The sequence below is a fragment of the Lynx canadensis genome, chromosome C1 (assembly GCF_007474595.2).
Source record: "Lynx canadensis isolate LIC74 chromosome C1, mLynCan4.pri.v2, whole genome shotgun sequence".
NCBI classification, from domain to species: Eukaryota; Metazoa; Chordata; class Mammalia; order Carnivora; family Felidae; genus Lynx; species Lynx canadensis.
Window position 1 is genome coordinate 125,897,497 of NC_044310.1, and position 19,672 is coordinate 125,917,168.

At 39.1% G+C, this 19,672-nt stretch overlaps 1 protein-coding gene across 2 annotated transcripts in view; it reads left to right on the plus strand.

The window, feature by feature from the left end:
* Positions 1-19,672, plus strand: part of ACMSD (aminocarboxymuconate semialdehyde decarboxylase) — a 55,279-nt gene that overhangs the window by 22,577 nt on the left and 13,030 nt on the right. For both annotated transcript variants that reach the window (XM_030327659.1, XM_030327660.1), the window contains 4 exons: positions 1-237; positions 4,520-4,613; positions 7,195-7,290; positions 8,320-8,492. In XM_030327659.1, the coding sequence (XP_030183519.1) occupies positions 1-237; positions 4,520-4,613; positions 7,195-7,290; positions 8,320-8,492 (600 nt within the window). The remainder of the gene's footprint in view (positions 238-4,519; positions 4,614-7,194; positions 7,291-8,319; positions 8,493-19,672) is intronic.

Below are 19,672 nucleotides of genomic sequence, written 5' to 3' on the forward strand. Positions count from 1 at the left end.
GCCAAACCTCAGGACACTCTAGACCTGTGCCAGCTTTTAAACAACGACCTAGCTGCCACTGTTGCAAAGCACCCCAGGAGGTTTGTGGGTCTGGGGACATTGCCCATGCAGGCCCCTGAGCTGGCCGTCAAGGAAATGGAGCGCTGTGTGAAGGAGCTGGGTTTTCCAGGGGTCCAGATTGGCTCCCACATCAATGAATGGGACCTGAACGCGCAGGAACTCTTCCCCATCTATGCAGTGAGTATGCAGCGCTCGCTCAGCCAACGTGCAACTGGGCCAGGCACTGTGCTCGGTGCTGGAGGACAGAATATCAGTGTGCCACTCCCCTGGCAGGGGGAGAGAAAGATGCCTGATGACATGCTACACACAGCAGGAAACATGGACAGAGTCCCCCAAAAGGAATGGGCCATTCCACTAGAAGAGGGACAGGGAGAAATGCTTCCCTGATCAGCCCAGAGTTGGCTCAGGAAAATCTCTTACTTTCCATCCCTCATGCTATCTTCCTACTCTTTCATTTGGAAGCTGAAATATTACCCTCATCGCAGCCATGGTGTAAAAGACCATGCTAGTGACATGCAAAAAAAAAAAAAATTATTTTGCTTTAGAAAAAAAATACTTTTTCAAATTATGAAGTGATTTTGAAGAAATTCTGGAAAATACAGAAAAGCCCAAAGAGAAAAACAAAAATAAACCATAATCCCACTAACCAAAGGTAAATAACCACTGTTATTATATATTTCATTTGACTTTTTGCTTGTGTGTTTCTGCTTGTATCTATATTTTAAAGAAATCTGAATTCTACTACATATGTGATTTCATATCATAATCAAGAATTTCCAATATATATCAAAATTCTTTTAATGTGTGATTTTTAAATAACTGCATAATATTCCAACATATGGATATATTTTCATTTATTTAACCAGTCCACAATTAAGATACTTTCTAAGCCATATATTTTGAAAATGTATAATTAAAATATGTAACACAAAACAAAGCCACAAAATGCTAACATTTGATGAAACTAAACTGGTGAGTATATATGGAAGTTCATGGTACTATTGTTTACAACTTTCTATATTTGAAATATTGCATTACAAAGTATATTTTTAGGAACTCAGTGCCATTTTCATCTCTTAAGTATCCCCCTAAAGTGTCCACAGTCCCATGATCCTCTCTACCAGTCTTCCTCCACCCTGCTGTTCTTTCTGCAACTAAATCTGCTTTTCTTAGTATCAGGAATCAAGATGCATAATTCTACTTTCAATTGCACTTTTTTATTTCTTCCCTCCTAGAATTATAACAGTATTGTTTTCTATTCTTTTCATTGCAAATGGAAAATCTTCAATAATGCATTAAATAGATGTAGGTGGACTCATTAGGCACTGTAATCACTGATCATTTATGTATTCCTTTAATATTTATTGAGCTCTGACTACATGCAAAAATTTTTCCATGTCTGTTATCTGTGGACACTGCCCACTAGTTGAGGGTGGGGGGTTACCTATTAAATTGCCTCCTAAACAACCTGAAAGATTTAATGTTCCTCTAAATATTGAACTCCCTGGAGATTACTGGCTGCAGTGGCTGACTGATGCAATAAATGTTTTCTAGAAACTTTAATGGGCTCTGAAAGAGGAATTATTTACTTGTGCATCCAAGTTGTTTTCAACACAATGTAAGAAGCCTTCGACTGCAAGTCATTTTATTATTCACTGGGATTGGGTTTATGAATTACTAAGGAGCTCAAAAAGCAAGAGCTACCAGTTGCCATCCCAAATGGATATTTTCCATATAACTAGCTCAACCCATCACTCATTCTAAATAAGCTGTTTTGGGGGCTGGTCTCTTGGGGGATTCAGGAGAGCATCCAGACCCTGGCTGACTTGTGGTATCTTGGGGATGGCAGCACAATTGTTTGGTTAGCAAGACTTGGCAGCTTCACTAGTCTCTAACTTGTGTCAATCACATGGCTGAAGCAAATGAGAGGAGTTACCATGAGCCAAGCTGACTTTGTCATTTCAAGGGGATCCTGGAGTTCCAAAGTGTCTAACCATCCCCTTTATCTCCGAGACTACCATTCTTAGTGGGTGAACCCAACCATACATGCTCAGGTCAGTTTTCAGGCACAAAAATGATCTTGTTACAAGTATAAGGCAGACAGACTGATAGTGGCAGATTGCCTGCCTCTCCCATTTATCAGCCGTAAGACCTGAGTGAGTTACCTAGCCTCTATTTGCCTTAGTTTCTTTCTCTGTAAAATGAGAATAATAACAGTGCTCATCCCAGAAGGTGTTATGCTAAGTGAAATAAGTCAGAGGAAGACAAATACCATATGATTTCACTTTTATGTGGAATCTAAAAGACAAACGAACAAATAAGAACAGTAACAGAGGGGAAGAAGCTGTGGGATGGGCAAACTGGGTGAAGGGGAGGGGGGGTACAGGTTTCCAGTTATGGAATGAATAAGTCACGAGGATGAAAGGTACAGCACAGGGAATATTGTCAACGATATTATAATAGAGTTGTATGGTGACAGAAGGTAGCTGAGTTGTGTGAGCACAGCATAACATACAGAGTTGTCACACTGCCATATTGTACACCTGAAAGTAATGTAACATGTGTGTCAACTGTATTTCAATTTTTAAAAGTACTCATCTTATAAAGGATTAAACTAGTTAACAACTGTAAAATTCTTATAACAGCTTTGGCACATGGCAAGTTCTCAATTAATATGAGATATGATTTTGAGAGTTTAAGTGCCTTTTTGTGTTCTCTACAATGCCTCACATACAGAAGGGATCAAAAGTATTTACTAATTTGAATTGAATAGAAATGTACTGTAACAGTCACATAGAATAAAGTTACATCCTAATGAGGAGTCAAATCTCACTGAGATACCATTATTTTGTAACTTTGTCAAATCAATCCATCCAAAAAAGATGACCCAAACTAATTATCAGAAACTAATTAGCTTCTCTTCCTTCTGCCCCCAGAACCTGATGAATTAGAAGCCCTTTCTCTCCAACCTACTCTTTACCTACCACTTCCAGAATCCCTTACTATTCAAGAATTGCTTTTCCATTTTATTTTTTTATTTGTTTCATGTTTATTTATTTATTGTGAAGGAGAGAAAACACATGCATGAGCAGAGGAGGGACAGAGAGAGAGAAAGAGAGAGAATCCCAAGCAGGCTCTGCGCTCTCAGCACAGAACCCAATACAGGGCTCAATCTCATGACTGAGCGGAAATCAAGAGTCAGACACTTAACAACCGAGCCATCCAGGCACCCTGCTTCTTCATTTTAAAAATGCTTAAGCCCAGAGTTTGCACTGCATCAGCCCGTTTAGCCCACATATTTATATGTAAAGGTAGGATGAATCACTCCAGCACCTCAATATTATTTGGGAAAGATGCGCTAAGGAAATCTGTTTTGAACCTTGTTAAGCACTCATACTCAATGCCTATTGAGGGAACTTTTTTAAACTAAACATTTTGTTGCACAAAAGTCATTCCATCCAGATAGGATTTCCATTTCCCAGAAGGCCCTGGAAGGTTTGCCCATGACATTCATCTCAGTACCTGCCCAGCTGAGGCACTGACGGCTCTTGATGTTCTAAAGTCATCTCATTCTCAACAGACTGTTCAGGGACTCAGCTAGGCTCCTAAGGCTTCATGAGTACCCAGAGATCCCTGGAAATTTCTATCTGGTGTCACGCTCTGAATGGCTGACGGCTTGGGTCAGGCCAGCCTGCTCCAGGCCAGTCATGAGCCCCTGGCCACCAATGCATCACTTCTTCACTTTCTACATCCTCAGGTTTCTAAGTGGGGGGAAATAAGGGAACACGCTAGCCCTGACTGTATGGATACAATCTGAACAATCCTTTTCAAAGAATGGATCAAGTTGGAACCAGCAGGGAGAATTTCACCTGCATCTGATGTGTGGGATCAGTCCTTAAGCATTTTGCTCTCAGCCAAAACAGTTGAATGATAGATACTTCCTGTGACTTGTTTTGCCAAACAACATATTAAATTCATCAACCTCAATGGTAAATCCACCAACCCCCTTATTAATTCTAAGTGACATTTTTATTTTCTAAGCAGGAGCAGAATTTCTCAATGACTCTTTTACATAGATCAAGAAACAACTTCAAAAATATTTTAACTTATTGGGGCACCTGGGTGGCTCCATCAGTTGAGCTTCTGACTTCAGCTCAGGTCCTGATCTCACAATTCGTGGTTTTGAGCACTGTGTTGGGCTCTGTGCTGACAGCTCAGAGCCTGGAGCCTGCTTCAGATTCTGTGTCTCCTGTCTCTCTGCCTCTTCCCTGCTCGTGCTCTGTCTCTCTCTCGCTCTCTCAAAACTAAATGAATATTTAAAAATTTTTTAAGTATTTTAGCCTATTTACTCAGATCAATATAGACCCAGAGAAAAATAGTTTTCCTAAAATAGTCCACTATATTTGCTGGCTCATCCAAATAACTCTCACTTTCTCTCTCTCTCACTGCTTCTTTAAAGGTGGCTGAAAAGTTGAACTGTTCCCTATTTGTCCACCCCTGGGACATGCAGATGGATGGACGAATGGCCAAATACTGGCTCCCTTGGCTTGTAGGTTTGTGTCAGCTCAGAGTCTGGAAAAGAGGACCAAGCCTTTGAGTTTTTTTCCAATTATCTCTGGAACACTACTATGTCAAAAAGAGAAAGTATGAATAATGAACAGGATTGTGAGTTCCTGAGCTTTTAGATAAATGCTGTATATATTATCTTATTTAATTTTAGTCATATCCACACAAAACTCTTTGATGTTGACATCATAATAACCATTTTATAGGTAGAGAAACTGAGTCTTGCAGTGGTTAAATAAGTTGTCCAAGTCATGCCGTTAATAAGTGAAAATGGAATTTACACAAATCTGTCTGGCTCCAAAGCTACCTCATTAAACAGACTCCCAAAAAGGTCCCCAAAATAACTAACCATGCCTATCTAATAGATTTTTTTAAGGAGCCAATAATAGCATCAGGTCTTGCAAATGAGAACACTGGAGTTACAAGTAGGATTTCCAACACCGAAGGATCTGAGGCCCTATATTGTAGATAACCCAGGCTTTTAATTTTCCTATTATCTGCTTCTCTCTTCTGCTCTTTGTTCCTGCACTATTCATTCACGGTTCCACATGAGAGTAAGGGAGAGGAAAAGAGGAGAGACCTCTGCTTGGCCTATCCAATTTCTCCTTATTACCCCTGATAACAAGAAATGGAGACAGGTGTAACTGTGGCCACAAGTAAAAAGTGCAGCTCATCTATAAACCCAATGAATAGTGGGGTTCCCAGATGAACAGCCCAGGATTTTCTTTAGGGAAGCCATTATCCATTCTCCCCTCAGCCCAATTAGTACAAGTAATTATAAAGGAACCACAATGAAGAATTAAATGGAGCCATATATTGAAATTAAGAAAACTGAATTTCAGTTCCAGCCAGTCTCTATTTCTATAACATGTGGCAAATCACTTTACCTTCTTAGGCTCATTTCTCATGTTAAAATGGGAGAGCTGGTCTGGATTATCTTTCTGCTCTGACATTTTATGCCTCTGTGATTTCTTTTTTAGACCAATGTATTTAGTAAGGCAGCTTCCTACCCATCCCCCACCAAATTCTCGAGCAACAATTAGCAAGAAGAGATAACCTAAGGGCGACCAATGCTGTCCAGCTCCAAACAAAATCTCATCCTAACTCACATAACACTTTGACAAGTCCCACAAACTTATTTACATTACAGCCTCCCACATGAAAAATAGAGGAGAACATATGCATAAAGAGTCATTTCATTATTCATTTATGCAACAAATATATGTTGATCCTCTCCAGCATGCTGGGCCCTGTACCTAGCACTTTGGATATTGACATGGACAAAAAACCTCTGCCTTTCTGAAGCCTATGTTCTGGTTAGAAGAAACAGGTAACAAGCAAATATACAGACCATAAACAAACAAACAGGCTAATTTCAGAATTCTATTGTGAATTCTGGAAAAGTGATCATTAGCAGATTAGACAATTCCCAGCAGGGGAGGGCCATGATGCAACAGACACTGAAAATATTCCACTTTGGCTCCTGTATGGAGAATGGATTATGCAATCATGGTCCAAGTAATTGATGGAGAGCAGAATCACAAGACCAAAAAGAAGTGATGCTGTCCATCTCCATCTCCCTGCCTTCAGGAATTTCTGCCCACAAACTTCTCCCAGGTGGATATGAATCATTGTGCTTCCAGAATTCCCAAAAGGTCAGGGAGCCAGAGGTATCTCTGTCCATAGAGCAATGAGAGATTTGGAGCAGGATGAGCATCTAGTAAATCCCCACTTGGCAGCCAGAGAGTCAGTCTTCCCCAGAAGGTACAGGCTTGCATATGGATTCCCCCAGAGATTTTTTAGTCATAGTCTGAAAAGCAGTAGCCTGGAAATGTAACCCAGACTAACTCTGAGGAGGTAAAGGGGTCAGCATGGAACAGTTACTTCTAGGAGCACAAAGCACTTGAAATAATTCATTTTAACCCAGTTATTTTCAACCTCATCTCTAAGATGCAGCAAAGATTTGGCAGGAATTATAATTTTAGTTGATATTTATTAAGGACTAGTGGCAAGAACAAACCCACTGTACAGATGAAGAAACTGAAGCACAGAAGCAACTAATAATTGTTGAACACCTCTAATGTGAAGCTCTGGCCAGTGGCCAGGAACTTTCTCAACATTATCATTTGCAAGGTTCCATAATAGTCTTGCAAGATGGGCAACAGTGTCCCCATTTTACAGGTGAAGAAGCACAGGCCTGGGGGTGTTAAATAATTTGTCAAAGGCCAGGAAGCAGAAGATTGGAAGAATTAGGGTTCAACCCAGACTCATTGTACTCTGCTTGCCCTACAACATCCTAAAGTGAAGCTGGAGGAATCAGGACAAAAGCTAGGTCCTCTGGCTCCTTGACTATGTTGGCCATTAAATGACTCCACCTGCAAGTGGCACATAGGAAACTTCAGATGGTCTGCTTGCCAAAGTAAAGGTTGTCTACAACCAAGCCATGCTGAGGCAGCAACCTCATGTTTGTCACAATCACAGCAAGCTGACGTTCCCCAACCACTAGCATCACTGAGCTTCTTGCTGGAGGTGACCAGCTCTGTGCCCTGTGACTGCTTCCTCTTTCAGGAATGCCAGCAGAGACCACCACAGCCATTTGCTCCATGATCATGGGAGGAGTGTTCGAGAAATTTCCTAAACTGAAAGTGTGTTTTGCACATGGAGGTAAGACCGTATCTGCATTACTCAGCTTGATCTACCATAACAAAATACCACAGACTCGGTGGCTTAAACAACAGAACCTTATTTTCTCATAGTCCTGGAGGACAGAAGTCCAAGATCAAAGTGCCAGTGGGGTTGGTTTCTGGTGAGACCTGTCTGCCGGGATTACACGAGGCCACTTACTCACTGTGTCCTCACATGGCCTTTAATTTAATCTGTGCATGCACAGAGAGACAAAGATCTCTGGAGTCTCTTCTTATAAGAACACCAATCCTATCAGATTAAAGTCCCACCTTATGACTTCATTTAACCTTAATTACCTCCTTAAAAGCCCTGTGTCCAAATAGAGTTATATTGGGGGTTAGGGCTTCAACATATTAATTTGGAGGGACATAATTCAGCCCATAACAGGCTTGCAGCCATCATTCTAGTCATAAAGTATATGATGGTTTGGGAGCCAAATTCCATTTTTGCAGTCAAGGTTAGTTTGGTTGGCATAGCTTTTGTTTTATTTTGTTTAAATTCCTCTAGTCAGACTATAAGCTCTCCAATTTGCAAGAGTCCCTACCATTCACCATTATTTACAAATAGGCCTATTTCAGTAATTTACATTTCCTGCTTGATCCTTACGGGAACTGGAGTTTGTGACTCTTGGGCACACACACACATACCCCCATAACCACCACTTTTGATGGTTGCATGCGTGGCAGTACATTTATGGATAGGCCATCATTATTTGGATATTTCCCAGCTGATAGGTTGCCTCTGTATTCTGCTATTTTAAGCATGCTACATTTGAAAACCTTGACCACATAACTTCACACACTTGTCTTCTTTCTTTAGAATAAATTCCTTGAACATGAATTCATAGATGAGTTCATATCGTTTGTTTTGGGTCATCTCCCAGCATTTAGGTTCCAGTACATTCTTTGTAAATAATAGACTACAGTAACTCCTCTTTGCATACAATATGAGGATTGAAAAATATCTTTTCCAATGACACTAACCTCTCACTAACGGGTTTACTTCCAGGTGGTGCCTTCCCTTTCACAGTAGGAAGAATTTCCCATGGATTCAACATGCGCCCAGATCTGTGTGCCCAGGACAATCCGACCAACCCAAAGAAATACCTTGGTTCCTTTTACACAGACTCCTTGGTTCATGATCCTCTGGCACTTAAACTGTTAACAGATGTCATAGGAAAGGTAAGTCAGGTCTGCCATGTGGATGGCTTATGGGAGCAGAGTGTAGGATCAGCAACCAGTTACTTGGCCTCTCTCTAAAAAAGGGATGGAAGAAAAGGCATTAGGAGAAAGGGGAGGGACAGTGAGATTTAGAATTAAATTTACTTGCACAGAAGATCTTCTCCAGAGTCTCCTTCAACATAGAGTGTGGATCACCAGGGAACCATTATATATGCCAGAGAAATCCCACATAATCCACACAGCTGGGTAGTTCCCTTAGAACAACTCCTGCGCCTTAGGGACATCTTTGTACCCATCCAAAATGACATGTCACAATATGGTAGGCAGGAAATAGCTACCAGTTTTGAAGTCAAATTGACCTAGGTTAAAATCCAGGCTCTGCCTCTTACTGATTTGGTAAATTGTAGTGTCTTCTTCCACTAAATGAAAATTGGAACATTAAAGAAGGAGGAAATGACACTTCACAGGGAGGCAGGGGAAGGTGATAAAGGGTCTCTGTACTATCTTAAATTTCTTTCTGGAATAATATGGCCTTCATTTTGAAAACAATTCTCTCATTTGGCCCCAAAGACCAACATGGTATTACTTTAAACTTCACAAGAAAAAGTCTTTCCTTTGTTGTCATCTGCAGATCTCTCTGTTGGTGACATTTCCACTTTTAAGTATTTTTTGAAAATGCTAATTCAGCAAATTACATCATTTTTAAGACAAAGTCCAGTTTGAACTAGTGAAGTCTGAAATATTTACTATTTCAATTCAATATTATTTCTAAATATCTATAGACAGTTTCCAAATTCTCCTAAGGAAAAAATTTTTGAGGATTTCTTTAAAAATATGGACATATTTTGGGGCACCTGGGCGGCTCAGTCAGTTAAGCATCTGACTTCAGCCCAGATCATGATTTCATAGTTCATGGGTTCGAGCTCCACATCAGGCTCAGTGCTGACAGCTTGGAGCCTGGAGCTTGCTTCAGATTCTGTGTCTCCCTCTTTCTCTGCCCTTCCCCTGCTCACGCTCTGTGTCTGTCTCTCTCTCTCTCAAAATAAACATTAAAATTTTTTTTTAAATATGGGCATATTTAAAGATTTTCAATATGGTACTTGGATTGAAAGTAGACTCTAAGGTTTTTAAAATCTTTCCTAGCAGAAAAAGAGGTCCATCATTTCAAAGTTGCAAGAAGTTCTCTATCTCCAGAATGGGGACCTATCTTACTTTAAAGCTGTTTCTCTGGCTTAAGAAACTCACTAGAATATAAATGTTAAACATTCTGGTTTGGTAATAAATTACATAGTTGAGCTGTGCTTCTGAACCTTCTAGCTTTTATGTTGTTCCTGACAAAAAGGGTACTGAATGGGTTGTGAATGCTGATGATTATTGGTTTGGAGAGAGGAAATTACAAAAAGGAAAAACTGAAAGAGACTGTGAGTTCCACAGTACAGCAGTGGAGGAGGGGGTGTAGGAAGTGCGTGGACTTGGGGAAAGAGTCATTGATGACCTCCCATCAAACCTAGTACCACTGGCATTCTTGGAAATAGTAACATCAGGAGAAAATGCCCCTGGCAAATACAACATCCGTTTTATGAGGGATACTATCAGCACCTTCAAACAATATTCAGGGCAAAACATATTGCCGGGGAGTCACAGCAAAAGAGGAAGAACATGGCAAATGCCTTGTGGTGACCAGCAGATGGACTAGCTAGTGAGCACACATGAGCATAGTCCTATTAGGGATCCCCAGAAAAACTCAGCGGGAACTTTGCAGTTAGTGGTGTGCAGATCTTGCATTCAAACTGTGAAGGCTTGAGCCATTATAACTTGGGCATCAAAAGCAAATGTGACCTCATTTTATGTGACCTCACTGGCTGGTGAATCCAGGACATAGAAGCAGTATAGATTAATAATTTGAATCCAAAATATTAATGCTTCCTCATTCTAGTTATATTCACATTAGCAAACTCTCTCAAAAAACAAGCCCCAAACTAAAATGCTAAGGAAAGTCCTAGCATGACATTTAGACAAGAGAGCAACCTGTCCACATTAGAGCACAAGGACAGAATCCTGTGAAGGGAGGTCTCCACGACAGAAAAAATGGAACTGATAGATTATTTCATGGGCTTTTGAGTTTGAAACAATGATTACCAGGCATTCAACAGATCTGTTGATGTATTAAGAACAAACAAGCCGGGGCGCCTGGGTGGCTCGGTCGGTTAAGCATCCGACTTCGGCTCAGGTCATGATCTCACGGTCTGTGAGTTCGAGCCCCGCGTCGGGCTCTGTGCTGACAGCTCAGAGCCTGGAGCCTGTTTCGGATTCTGTGTCTCCCCCTCTCTCTGCTCCTCCCCTGTTCATGCTCTGTCTCTCTCTGTCTCAAAAATAAATAAACGTTAAAAAAAAAAGAACAAACAAGCTGTATGTACATAGAAAATTAAGCAAATGAAAGAAAAGGAAATAATTTACTCCAAGAAAACAAACACCTATATGAGGGCAGGTAATCATTGTGAGTTACTTGACTCAGCAGTGAACAATATTTATGGTTGTAATAGTATAAATACGATGTACTAGTTTAAGTGAAAATTCTAATTCTACTGGGAAAATGGAGGGGAGAAGTTGGGATAACAAAGCAATTCTCAAAGGTCATAATGAGAAGTCAGTAAATACTCTCTAAAGCTAATAAATAGAGAATAGAATAAGCTAATTAGAGAACAATGAAGGTGATTATCAGAAGATGCAAGTTACATAGTAAATGTGGCTGCTTTGGAGGTAAGAGTTAGGAAAGTAGGCACAAGACTGCTTTTAATGAGAAAGATACTTCAATGATATTTGATTATTTATGTATAGGAATTACTTTGATAAAACAAAATTTTACATAATACCCTAAGAGCAAATAAATAGAAATAGGGAAGAATAAATAGAATAATAAATATTTAGATATGTATATATACATATCTAATATATATGTATACATATATATATGTATATATATGTATATATATATACCAACACTACTTATTGAGTCCCTACTATTCCTAAAACACTGTGCTAAATGGAGGACTTAAATTACATAATCTCTGACAGGTGTGAGGTGATGTCTCATTGTGGTTTTGATTTGTATTTCCCTGATGATGAGTGATGTTGAGCATATTTTCATGTGTCTGTTTAGCCATCTTAATGTCTTCTTTGGAAAAATGTCTATTCATATATTCTGCCTATTTTTTAATTGGGTTATTCATTTTTGAGGTGTTGAGTTTTATAAGTTCATTAAATATTTTAGATAACAGAGATACAGATAATTATGTATAATTCAGATATATCATTTGCAAATATCTTCTCCCATTCCATAGGTTGCCTTTGAGTTTTGTCAATTGTTTACTTCACTGTGCAGCTTTTCGTTTTGATGTAGTACCAATAGTTTATTTTTGCTTCTGTTTGCCTTGCCTCAGGAGATATATCTAGAAACATGTTGTTATAGTCGATGTCAAAGAAGTTACTGCTTGTGCTCTCTTCTAGGATTTTTGTGGTTTCAGGTCTCACATTTACGTCTTTCATCCATTTTTAACTTATTTTTGTGTTTGATTTTAAGAAAGTGGTCCAGTTTCATTCTTTTGCATGTTGCTGTCCAGTTTTCCCAACACCATTTGTTGAAGAGACTATCTTTTTCCCACTGGATATTCTTTCCTGCTTTTTAATAGACCATATAGTTGTGGGTTCATTTCTGGTTTTTCAATCCTGTTCAATTGATCTATGTGTCTATTTTTGTGGTACTGGCATAAAATTGTTCTGATCACTCTAGCTTTGTAATATAACTTGAAGTCTGGTATTATGATGCCTCCAGCTTTTTCTTTTTCAAGGTTGATTTGGCTATTTAAGGTCTTTTGTGGTTCCATACAAATTTTAGGATGGTTCATACTAGTTCTGTGAAAAATGTTGTTGGTATTTTGATAGAAATTGCATTAAATGTGTAGATTGCTTTGGGTAGTATAGACATTTTAACAATATTTGTTCTTCCAATCCATGAGCATGGAATGTCTTCCCATTTCTTTGTGTCATCTTCAATTTCTTTCATCATTTTTTTTTATAGTTTTCAGAATACAGGTCTTTCACCTCTTTGGTTAGGTTTATTCCTAGGTATCTTATTGTTTTTGGTGTAATTGTAAAGGAGATTGATTCCTTAATTTCTCTTCCTGCTACTTCATTATTGGTGTATAGAAATGCAACAGATTTCTGTACATTGATTTTGTATCCTGTGACTTTACTGAATTAATGTGGTTTTTTGGCAGAGTCTTTTGGATTCTCTATATAGAGTATCATGTCATCTGCAAATAGAGAAAGTTTTGTTTCTTTCTTGCCAATTTGGATTCCTTTTATTTCTTTGTGTTGTTTAATTGCTGAGGCTAGGGCTTCCAGTACTATGTTGAATGAAAGTGGTGAGAGTGAACATTCCTGTCCTGTTCCTGACAAAAGAGGAAAAGCTCTGTTTTTCATCCTGAGGATGATGCTTGTGTGGGTTTTTCATATATGGCTTTTACTATGTTGAGGTGTGTTCCCTCTAAATCTACTTTGTTGAGTGAGGGTTTTTATCATAAATGGATGTTGTACTTTGTCGAATGCTTTTTCTGCATCTATTGAAATGATCATATAGTTCTTTTCCTTCCTCTTATTCATGTGACGAATCACATTGATTGATTTGTGAATATTGAACCACCCTTGCAACCAGGAATAAATCCCACTTGATTGGGGTGCATAAATTTTTTAATGTATTATTTGATACGGTTTGCTATATATTTTATTGAGAATTTTTGCATCCATGTTCATCAGAAATATTGACTTATAGTTCTCTTTTTTAGCAGAGTCCTTATCTGGTTTTGGTATCAGGGTAATGCTGGTCTTATAAGATGAATTTGGAAGTTTTTCTTCCTTTTCTATTTTTTTGGAATAGTTTGAGAAGAATAGGCATTAATTCTTTAAATGTTTGGTAGAATTCACCTTTGAAGCCATCTAGCCATGGGCTTTTGTTCTTTGAGAGTCTTTTGATTACTGATTCCATTTCTTTGCTGGTTATCAGTCTGTTCAGGTTTTCTATTTCTTCCTATTTAACTTTTGGTAAGTTATATGTTTTTAAGAATTTATCCATTTCTTCTAGGTTGTCCAGTTTGTTAGCATATACTTTTTCATAATATTCTCTTATAATTGTTTGTATTTCTGTGGTGTTGGTTGTTATTTCTCCTCTTATTTGTGATTTTATTTATTTGGTCCTTTCTCTTGTTCTCTCACTCACTCTTCTTTTTTTTTTTTTTTTTTTTTTATAAGTCTGGTTAGAAGTTTATTGATTTTATTGATTTTTTTTTTTTTTCAAAAAACCAGCTCCTGGTTTCATTGACCTGTTCTATAGCTTTTTTTTAGGTTTCTATTTCATTTATTTCTGCTCTAATCTTTATTATTTCTTTCCTTCTGTGGGCTTTAGGATTCATTTTTTGTTCTTTTTCTAGCCCCTCTAGGTGTAAGATTAGGTTGTTTGAGATTTTTCTTGCTTCTTGAGGTAGACCTGTGTTACTCTATACTTCCACCTTAGGACAGCTTTTGCTGCATCCCAAAGCTTTTGATGTTTTCATTTTCTTTGGTTTCATGTATTTCTTAATTTCTTCTTTGATTTCCTAGCTCATCCATCCATTGTTTATTACCATGATGTTTTACCTCCATGTATTTGTGTTTTTTCCAGATTTCTTCTTGGGGTTGACTTCTAGTTTCATAGCATTGTATGAAAAGATGCATGGTATGACTTCAGTCTTTTTGTATTTGTTGAGTCCTGTTTTGTGACCTAATATGTGATCTATTCTAGAGAATGTTCCACCTGCACTTGAAAAGAATGTGTATTCAGGGTCACCTGGGTGGCTCAGTCAGTTAAGTGTCTGACTCTTTATTTTGGTGCAGGTCATGATCTCATAGTTTATAAGTTCAAGCCCTGCATCAGGCTCTACGCTGACAGTGTGGAGCTGCTTGGGATTTTCTCTCTCTTCCTGTCTCTCAAAATAAATAAACTTAAAAAAAAAAGGAACCATTTTTTAAAAGAATATGTATTCTGCTGTTCAAAGATGGAATATTCTGAATATATCTGATAAGTCCATCTCGTCCAATGTGTCATCCAAAGCCATTGTTTATGTGTTGACTTTCTGTTTAGATGAACTGTCCATTGGCTTAAGTGGTGTGTTAAAATCCACTACTATTTATTATCAATTAGCTCCTTTATGTTTGTTATTGTTTTATATAATTGGTGGCCCCATTATCATGTCCCATATTTGGGTGCATAAGTATTTACAATTGTTCTATCTTCTTGTTGGATTGTCTCTTTCATTATTTTATAATGCCCTTCTTTGTCTCTTGTTACAGTCTTTGTTTTGAAGTCTAGTTTCTCCAATATAAATATGGGTACTATGGCTTTCCTTTGACATCCATTTGCATGATAAATGTTTCTCCATCCTCTCACTTTCAATCTGCAGTTGTCATTAGGTCCAAAATGAGTCTCAAGGCAGCATATAGATGGGTCTTGTTTTTTTATCCATTCTGACACCCTATGCATTTAGTCCATTTACACTCAAAGTAATTATTGATAGATATTATTTACTGCCATTTTATTGTTTATTTTATGGTTGTTTCTGGAGATTTTCTCTGATCCTTTCACGTCTTCCTCTCTTTCATGATTTGCTGATTTTCTTTACTGATATATCTGAATTTCTTTCTCCTTATTCTTTGCATGATTATTAGTGGTTTTAATATATGGTTACCATTAGGGTGTATATAACCTCTTCTGAAATAGCAGTCTATATTAAGTTGATGGTTGCTTAAGTTTGAACCCTTTCTCTTCTCCTCTCCTCCTATTTCAGATATGTGTTATTAAATATTATATCCTTTTTGTGCATTCGAGTTCCTTGACTGATTTTTACAGAAATACTCATTTTTTCTGCCTTGTGTTTCCTGCCTTTATCACTTTTGGTTTCTCCTTCCCACTCAAAGAATCCCGTTTAATATTTCTTGCAAGGCTGGTTTAGGGTCATGAAGTCCTTTAGTTTTTATTCATCTAGGAAACTATCTCTTCTTCTATTCTGAATTATAACCTTGTTGGATAGAGTATTCCTGGTGGCAGATTTTTCTCATTCAGCACTTTGAATATATCATGCCACTCCCTTCTGGCTTGCCAAGGTTCTGTTGAGAAATCTCCAGCTAGCCTTATGGGTCTTCCCTTGTAAGTTAATGACTTCTTTTGTCTTTAAGATTTTTTTTTTCAACGTTTTATTTATTTTTGGGACAGAGAGAGACAGAGCATGAACGGGGGAGGGGCAGAGAGAGAGGGAGACACAGAATCGGAAACAGGCTCCAGGCTCTGAGCCATCAGCCCAGAGCCTGATGCGGGGCTCGAACTCCCGGACCGCGAGATTGTGACCTGGCTGAAGTCGGACGCTTAACCGACTGCGCCACCCAGGCGCCCCAGATTTTTTTTTCTTTATCACTATATTGTGCAAATTTAATTATATGTCTCGGTGTTGGCCTGGTTTTGTTGTTGTTTTTTTTTAATGTTTATTTTTTGAGAGAGAGAGAGAGAGAGAGAGAGAGTGAACACATGAGCAGGGGAGGGACAGAGAGAGAGAGGAGACAGAGGATCTGAAGCAGGCTCTGCACTGACAGCAGAAAGCCTAATGCAGGGCTTGAACTCATGAATCGGGAGATCATGACCTGAGCCGAAGTCAGATGCTGACTGAGCCACCCAGGTGCCCCTGGTTTTGTTGATTTTATTGGGAGTTCTCTCTGCTTTCTGGATCTGAAGGTCTGCTTCCTTCCACAGATTAGGGAAATTTTCAGCTATTATTTCTTCAGATAAATTATCTGCCCCCTTTTCTCTCTTCTTCTGGGACTCCTACAATATGAATGTTATTACATTTGAAGGAGTCACTGAGTTCCCTAAGTCTATTTTCATTTTTGCATAGTTCTTTCTTTTGTTCAGCTCCATTGCTTCCCAACACTTTGTCTTCTAGGTCATTAATTTGTTCCTCTGCTTCTTCCAGTCTGCTGTTCACTGTGTTAAGTGTGTTTCTAATCTCGTTTACTGCTCTCTTGATCTCTGATTCTTTTTTAACTCTTATCTCTGTGGCAAGGGTCTCACTAATGTCTTCTTTTCTCAAACCCAGTAAGTATCCTTATGATCATTGCTTCAAATTGTCCTTCAGGCATGTTACTTATATATGTTTCACTTAGATCTCTGGCTGTGGCCTTATCTTGTTCTTTCATTTGTGATACATTCCTCCATCTTTGCATTTTGTGTAAGTCTCTGCCTCCTCTCTGTTAGAAAAGCCAGTTATGTCTACTGCTCCTAAAATTAATAGCTTATGAAAAAGAGGTCATGTAGTGCCCAGAGCCTGGCACTTCAGGGAGTGTCTCTGGTGTGTGCTACATGCACTCTGCTATTGTGTTATGGCTGCTCTATCCTTCATGCCAGCCATCTGCAGAGGTTCTACTTGCCAGCTGTGGGCAGTGTTTGGTCCCTGACCGGAATGTGGCGAGTTTTAGCTACGTGTTCTCTGGCCTGCTTGTGAAATGAAATCTGTTAACCACCTCCACTAGAACTGAAGCCATGCAAAACTCTCTGGTTGGGAGATGTGGTATAGGCTGGAGTTTGTGCTGGTCTTATGAAGGAGGGGCCACTATGTTGTGCCTGAGGCAAGCGTTGACTAAGAAGGGTGGTTCTTCCAGAATGCGTGGGAGTGGGGCTTGGTGTAAGCAAGTTAGGCAGCCAGTGTCTGCATTGTGCTGCTTCCCACAGATGGCTCTGTGCTTATGCTGAGGGGCAAGGGAGGAAAATGGCATGGGCTTGCTCCTTTGTTCCCAGAGAGGTGTCTCCATGAACACTGCCTCTCACGGATGTGCTCCAAGAAAAGCAAATAACCTCCCCTCTGTGTGTCCCTGGAGCTCTTCAGATCACTGCTTCCATGCTGTCTGCCCCTGGGTTGTTTGCCTGACTTCTCTCCAGGAGCAGTACAGTGCTCTCCCAGCTCTATCCCAGCCAAGGCTTCTGACCTTTAAAACTCCAGGCTTTAAGCCTTGATTGTTGTTGAACTCATAAAATTCAGTCCCTCTCATTTTCCAAGCCAATGGTTTTGGGGTAACATTCTCTTTGTGTGTTCCCCTGTGTGCTCCTCTCTCTCTCCCGTCTCCATGACAGCAGCTCCCTCCCCTCCACAGCAGCCATGAACTGCTTCTCCCCTAACCCACGTCTCCTCACTTCTTATCTTCTTCAGGGTGGCTCTTCTTTCCCTTTAATTGTGGGGTTTGTTCTGTCAGTTTTCAGGTCCATTTCTGGGGTATTTAGTATGATTTAACAGTTATCTAGCTGTGTTCATGGGATAAGGCAAGCCTAGTATCCTCCTATTCCACCACCCTCTTCCTCTCCTCTGATGCTCAAGTGACATTTCATATTAAGTCATTTATCCCTCTCACCCTCAGGTTCCTCAAATGTAAAATGGAAATGATAAAACCATGCAGAGTTGATGCGAGGAGCTGATATAATACTATGCCAAAAGACTATACAAATGTCAGCAGTTTGTATCACCTACTCTAGTGCTTTACAAATAGGAGGTGTTAAGTTAATGTCTGTTTAATTGAGTTTGTATAATGGTTTTGCAGATATAAGGCTAATCTTACTTTGCATTGATTAAATTAACCAGGCTCCTCCTCTAGGAAATTATGTCTCAGGGAAACTGAATCCTTGGTAAGGTAGAATTTTTGTAATAAGCTACATTATAATAGAGTTATGTTGTATTTACTGCATATGCTACTAATGGAATAGGCTAATGAGATGATAGCTAATTGTTCCTTATCTAGAAGACAAATGCACTCTCTTCTACTGTTTGAATTTATTTAGCAAGCCACATCTTTCAGTGTTTGCAGCATTCCCTGAAAATGTGAGAAGTTAGTACATCCCAGCAGGTGAGCAGTTTATTTCTTTTCCCTGGCAGGAATATTAATCATTACTACTATCCTCTCAGTAAGTTTTTGACCTCATAGGGAATGTGTGTTACCAGCTTTTAGGAGGGAAACGTATGTTGGGGTAGTGTTGGTGCTGAGAAATCAATCAGGATTATCTATTGCCTAATAAAGAAAGCCATTGTCTATGTAGACAGTATAATTTCAGGATCCCAGAAGAAGCAGCCGTGGTAACTAAAAGGCCCACCATTAGAATTATTCCTTTGGGTTTACAGACTCTTTAGAAAAGTCCTCTAAAATGTAGATGTTGTCAAATGTTACATTAGCACAGATATCCTTAAAAATTGGTTCATGAGCATGGTGGATCCCAGGGGAATAGAATCCTAGACCAAAGAAGACAGAAGAAGGTTCCAGCTTTGGGGAAGTCAGAATCTGGTATGTTACTTAGGAACCTGAGATGTCATGAGAGCTTGGGTTTCCCCAAGAGCTTGGAAATGGGGCAACAGTCATCCAAGTCCATACTTTATGCCTCCTTAACCAGGATTCTCCAGGTAATCCCTCTAAAACACAATCAATTTGTAGTTATGAGATAACAGGTGGTAAAAATAGCAATATAAAAAGTATTTTTAACTCAAGAAGTATTTATTAAGCATCTATCACGTGGAGGTTGCTATTAAGCAATAGAGTATGTGACCTTCATCATTCAGGACTACACTGAGGAATTTCTTCTTCCCACCTCTTCCCTGCTACTCTCTCTTCTTCCTCTGAACAAGAAATTCCATTAATTAGAACTTCATTTCCAGTTCTTCTATGCCCACTTCATTCTCCCTTATGAAATTCCTACCAAGTTAGTAATGGTTGAAAATTTACCAGACAGTATCAATAAAAGTTGTACAGATAAAGGGCATGAAAAATTAACAAACCAGATTATCATAAGTGGGTAAGTAACCTCCTATAGAGAGGAACTGTGATCAATAGCTACTAAATAATAATTGAATACTGCCAAACCATGAGTTTGGAGTTTGGCAAAAGGCATACATAATCAAGTTAGCTAGGAGAGCAGGGAAGTATCCTAATCAAGAAGGATTAAAATGCAGAGAAGTGGTTTTTATTTCTGCTTTAAAATTCTTTGCTCTCTCCATATTAAAATGGGACAACCCCCCCCCCACCACCACCAAATGTATTTGTATCCAGGAAGGCCATAATACTGA